This window comes from Morone saxatilis, unplaced genomic scaffold, assembly GCF_004916995.1.
Source record: "Morone saxatilis isolate NCDOM2014 unplaced genomic scaffold, NCSU_SB_2.0 Contig4, whole genome shotgun sequence".
Classification (NCBI taxonomy): Eukaryota; Metazoa; Chordata; class Actinopteri; family Moronidae; genus Morone; species Morone saxatilis.
In genome coordinates, this window is record NW_023339984.1 from 13,910,945 (window position 1) to 13,916,969 (window position 6,025).

The 6,025-nt window shown below is 37.6% G+C and overlaps 1 protein-coding gene across 1 annotated transcript; it reads left to right on the forward strand.

The window, feature by feature from the left end:
* Positions 1-2,937: 2,937 nt before the first annotated feature.
* Positions 2,938-5,577, forward strand: casq1b (calsequestrin 1b; the record flags this gene model as incomplete). Its single annotated transcript, XM_035674998.1, is given in 9 exon segments — positions 2,938-3,095; positions 3,390-3,435; positions 3,520-3,574; positions 3,652-3,752; positions 4,276-4,350; positions 4,687-4,803; positions 4,805-4,827; positions 4,829-4,911; positions 4,914-5,577. Coding segments are annotated over 9 exon segments (714 nt in total), but the record flags the coding sequence as incomplete, so codon positions are not given.
* Positions 5,578-6,025: the final 448 nt, after the last annotated feature.

Here is a 6,025-nt window from a genome sequence, read left to right on the forward strand (position 1 = left end):
AACTTAGTTGCACTGTCATGCATGACAGCTTGCTCAAAACATTTAATTTGGTGAACAGACTTTTGTCACAGTTATAGTATCGTATGAACGGCATCAAACACCTGTTCTGTCTCCCATCAAGCACATGCTTCTGCATCCCTCATCGCCGCCACATATTTAGGTGACCTGGCAGCTACTCACCATCCTTGCTGGATTGTTGTGTTACATGTGTACGCTTCACACCAGCCTCGGATATCAGTCTAATTTTATTCTGTATTCATGTTTGTCTTATTCACGACTTTGCCTTTTTTGCCCTCAGGAGATTCGCCCTGTCCCAATGGATTATCTGTCTTCCCTGCCAGTCTGCACGGCCGTCTGGATTTTCCTCCACCTCGCCTCTTCTGCCAGCTTCTCCTACTACTCCCTCCCCAACAGAACCTGGACCCAGCCCCGATCCCCTCAGCTCATTCTTCTTCTCATTCAGTTTATTGTCTGAATAAACCTCTTAACTTTCACCATCGGCTCTAGTCTGCTTTTGGGTACTGAACGAATCCTGAAAATACCAATGAAGCTGTAATGGCGGCTCATGGTCTTCCAACATTTCATAAAGACGTGTTCTTTTTTTGTTAAATTCAATCCATTTAAATGGTTAACTATGTTCTCAGTTATGTTACTAAACTTCTATTCTGAAATTTTGCAATTTTTGATAGAACTTCTGTTCCTGAATGAACTGGAAGAGTGGGAAATCCTTCTTTGGATATTGATACCTGATCAGTTTTTGCTTCACGAGACTCAGCATACTCTGTCACTAAACAAATACAGAAAACAATGTTATGTTTATTCATATTTGCATTTTGTGAGTTTGTTGTCCATGGGTGTACCCTCAGTTCCTGGTTCTGGGATAGCAGGATTGCATAAGCAACTGTATAAAAGAGACAGACTTTCTCCTGTTCAATACCTCAGACTGACACTGAGAAGGAAGAAGAGAAGATAATTCTGCAACAGGTTTGTGACTAACGCTTATTATTTTCTGTCCTTTATTTAATGGCTTGACAGTCACTAAGAGTCATAGTTTCTCCCAATAAAAAGTCTGATTAATATATCTGTTTGTTTTTATTCAAAGTCATCATCTTTGACATCTGCAGCAATTTCACCATGAAGATGCTAGCTGTGTCTGTACTTGTTTTTGCCATGATGGCTCTGACCAGGGGTTTTTGTGAGTATTTAGGCAGTGTTTGTGAATGAGTGCTGTGAATATTGTGTTTAAGATAAAAAATACACATACAGATTTTGCACACACACAAAGCAACAAATGTCACTTCTTGTTCACTGTCCAGATCTTCTACACTTAGTGCCCCCTACCACGCCAATACCAGAAGGTAAGTTAATTTTCCTTTAGATTTGTATGATGATAAAAAAAAATTATTAACGTGCATCACATTTGTGATGAACATTGTATTTTTGTATGTGGTTTTACATGAACTGACTCGCTGTTATGTCAAATTGTTCAGTTCATTATAAAGAGGGGGGGGGGAGTGAAATAACACATTAGTATTATGAGAAAGAAAAACCTTCTGCTACGAACTAACACAGAGCACCAAGCATGAGTGAACCAGCATGTTTTTCTTGCACTCAACGGTCTTTAACTTATTCAACCATAGTGACACTGCGGCCATTACAAATTCATGCAGCCTTCCAAGAATACTGTGATATACAGTCACTAAAGCCTGCCATCTACCTCTCTTCAGGTTTTTACTAAAGAGCAATACACTTTGTTACGTTGATGAATGAATATCATCTACAGAAAGACAAAAACAATACTCATTTGTTTAGATACTCAACAATTCAATAACTGCTACTGTATGTCAAACGGTTCAACTCTTCAAGGTTCAGGGAGTGGATATGGGACAGATGCACCTACAAATTGTCAGTAGATGTGTTTCTTTTCAGAATATCACTAGATTAGATTAGATTGAACTTCATTGTTATTGCAAAAGTACAAGTACTAAGACAACAAAATGCAGTTACCATTAACATTACCCTCACTTTTTTATTTGCCTTCAGAAAACCATCATGGTCCCAGTAATCCGCGTACATGCCAGGACTTCTGTATTCACAATTTTTATACATTGAGCACTTCGGAAGAGTTGGAGGTAATCCTGATGATTTGAGTGCAGAACATTTCTTCAGTCACTGTGTTTATTTTGCTTGTATTGACTTTCACATTTTGCATCCATAATTTGCATTGTCTCCTGACTGGGTACTCTTATATTTCTCAGGTTATGTTTTTATTCTTGGTAACTTCACTCTGACTGTCTGTCTATCCCCACTGTAGAAATGCTGTGAGGCCTTGCAGCCATATCCAGCCTCTGTGCAGGGTATGTCCTTTGAAGATATTAGGGCTTTGGTACACAGTGCCTTCAATGAGGAAAGAACAACTCATGGATATGAATAAAAGTAAGACAAAATGTGTTTTATTTGTTGTTTGTTCTTGCATGAGGCCCATTAATGTCTCATTACTGTGTCAAGCTTTGGTTTGTGTCATGCTAAGTCCTGTATCTTTGGTTCTAACAGGTCAACACATCCTGCTGATTCCTGGACAAAGACAGAGGCATGAAGGATCTGTCAAAAGCACAGATGGTGGATGATGTTTGTTTGTGTCTACTGTGTGTATATGCAATCATCTGTCTTTGTGTCATTGGTCTCATACATAACCTGAAGGCTCTATATCTCAAATCAAATTTGCACAACTTTATTCTGCAGTGATCTGTCTTTCTTCAATTGTGTATAATTAATCATTAAACTGCAGTGTCCCTGTCAAATAAAGTAAATACAGTAAAGTAGAGTGAAAGAAAAGCTGAATATCAGAGTTGAAAAAGCAATGTATTGGGCTTGAAACAATACAAATGTTTTTAGTTTTTGTTTTAATTTTCTTTTCACTCTGTATTTCCTTTCTGATTCTGTTTTCTTTTAACATTATTTCAGATTGCCAAGAAGCTGAAGCTGAAGATGAATGAAGTTGACTTCTATGAACCATTCATGGAGGAACCTGTCTCGATTCCAGGAAAGCCCTACATTGAGTCTGAGCTTGTTGAATACATAGAACAGCATGACAGGTGAGACCCTCTGTGATACTAAGACAACATCAATAGCATCTATGATGACCAATAAATCCTTCTTAGGTGACATCATTTACATAATCCCATGCTGATTATCATTGTTGGATCTTAACCACAGAGATGAGACTTTTGGAATGGTCATATGGGTTGTCTTAGAAAACACTTAAGTTTGATGAAGATCTACTTTCAGCCTTCTAATCACAAAGTACCATTACTGGACAAACAAAACAGTCCTTTATACTGTATATCTTCAAATAACTTTTTCTATAAGTCGCAGTTTTAATGTTTCAGGCCCACTCTGAGGAAGCTTGAGCCTCACAGCATGTACGAGATCTGGGTAAGAGATTTGAAATTTCACTATAATTAAAAAAAAGGCAAAATATCAAACAACCTTTTCTTATCCCCCTTTTTGTGTTCACAGGAGGATGACATTGATGGAGAGCACATTGTTGCCTTTGCTGAGGAAGATGACCCAGGTAAATCAATCAAATATCAAGCTAATACTTTATGGTACCATGTGCATTACTGTACCTGACCTCTTTAACTTTTTTAGACGGTTTTGAATTCCTGGAAATCCTGAAGGAGGTGGCACGCGAGAACACTGATAACCCCAACCTCAGCATCATCTGGATCGACCCTGACAATTTCCCCCTGGTACGAAAACTGCAGTGTGCACTTTTTATGTATAATATTGCATATTAGGTTTGTAAAATCCTGTTGATCTTTTGTTGTCTTAATGTTTCTTGTAACATCTTTTAAAAAAAACTACTTCTCATTTACAATCCCAGTTTACAGTGTCCAAAATGATTTATTCAAATTAACACTGTAAAAGTTATGCACACAAAAACCTAAAAGCAGGACTCAGACGCAGAGCAGGCATGAAACATGAAGGAGTGCTGCACTGCTAAGACTGGGTAGTACATAACACGATATGGCAAATAACTGGGGTAAAAGGGCTGGTATAATAAAGGAATGAAGAACAGCAGGAGCACACTAAGAGCAACTCCAGGACAGGTAAAAAATGTTGGGTATCTTAAATGACAGGAGAGTTTAATGACTGGAACATGAGCAGAAAGTTTGAAAAAAAATCCAAATGAAGATGTGACGAAAACAACTGCTCCGAATGTCATTCATAAATGTACAAGCCTAACCATGATCTTCCGTTTGTCTCTTTCAGCTGGTGCCATACTGGGAGAGGACCTTCCATATTGACCTCTCTTCTCCTCAGATTGGTGTGGTTGATGTCGAGGACGTAAGCAACCTTAATCGTCCCTTGCAAAAACTTAAAGTGAAAAACTGATTTCAAGTCATTTGAAGTGCCAATACATTGATCCCGATACTGTGGGGGTGTGTTACCTTTAAGAGGTAACTGACATTGAATAAAAAAACGTCTTCTTCAACATACTATAGAAATAGAGAAAAACTTAATCAGTGTCATCACTTAAATTGTAGATACACTCTAACTTGACCATAGGACATCAGTTATTGTTATAGCTCACATTTTGGATTCAAGATGTTTTTGAGATGTCAAAGTCTGAACTGAAAATCATTATGTCATTTTGTAAATACGTGTGTCCATCCTTGGCAGGCCGACAGCGTGTGGATGGAAATGGATGACGACGATGACATGCCCTCAGCTGACGAGCTCGAGCAGTGGATTGAGGATGTTCTGTCTGGAAAGATCGACCCAGATGATGATGATGATGGATGATGATGAGGATGATGATGATGGACGACGACGACGATGACGATGACGATGATGAAGACGATGATGATGATGATGATGAGATGCATGACGATGATGATGATGATGAACGGATGATGATGATGATGATGATGATGATGACGACGATGATGATGATGATGAATAAATGTTCACTACTTCACTATGATCTAGTCAGTTACGGCAAAACCCAAAAGTCATTTTGTCAACATGTTGCAGCAAACACACTTTGTGTCTGTTTGCTTCCTGTATGGTTTCCTGTTAGGGACAAATATAATGACCCTATGGGAAACTTTCACTCAGTCAGGGAAGGAGATTTTTCAAAGAAGCAAAGGATTTGCATCCCTGTTGATGAACAGGGTTACAGCTTAAAATGTTCGTGCATTATATGTCCTTTGTTACGGTATTAAAATATGCTAGTCTCACACCTCGGTGGTCCACAGTGAATGTGAGCAGAGGCTAACAGAGGCTAACTTCCTTGACATTTTCTACCTAATGTCACAGACTGGGGTTCATCCCTTTCTCATTTTCTTCAATTTACTGTAATCCTGTTTCAATTACATGTTTTCTACTTGATGCAGAGAAGAAACACTTTCTTGTACTATTTTTAAAGAGAATAAACCTAAACTCACTGGACAGTCTTAAGATTATTACAATCTTGGAAAACTATTAAAGAACCAGATAATAAAAAAATACAGAATAATTTGTTTCTGCTCTCATATTAAACATGAAAGACAAAAATATTTTAAAACCAAAGCTGTTTGTTGTTGTTATTGCAATATGAAGTGTGTGTGTGTGTGTGTGTGTGTGTGGTGTAGGGGTGATTTCAGGTCTGTGGGCAATGTAGAAGGGCTTTGTTTAAGCATATTTGTATTATTCAATTACTAAATGTAATTATTAAATATAAAATGTCATAATAATTCTAACTAGTCAAGCAAATATAATAAGCATAATATATTCTCACCCAGTACTCAGCACTTTATTCTCACTTTCTTCTCCTAAGTCTTACTATGACAGCTATGTTGCATATGTGAAGGAATTTCAAATGCAGGCACAATTAAATTAAAGAGGAAATTAAGTTTTACATGGCTAAGTCATATTGGAACTGTACAATTGAATGTCTAATAATAATAAATCAAATCATTTCAAATGTAGAACTGTATTGTGATGTGATGAGGAAGTAGTGTACACCACTTTAATGTTG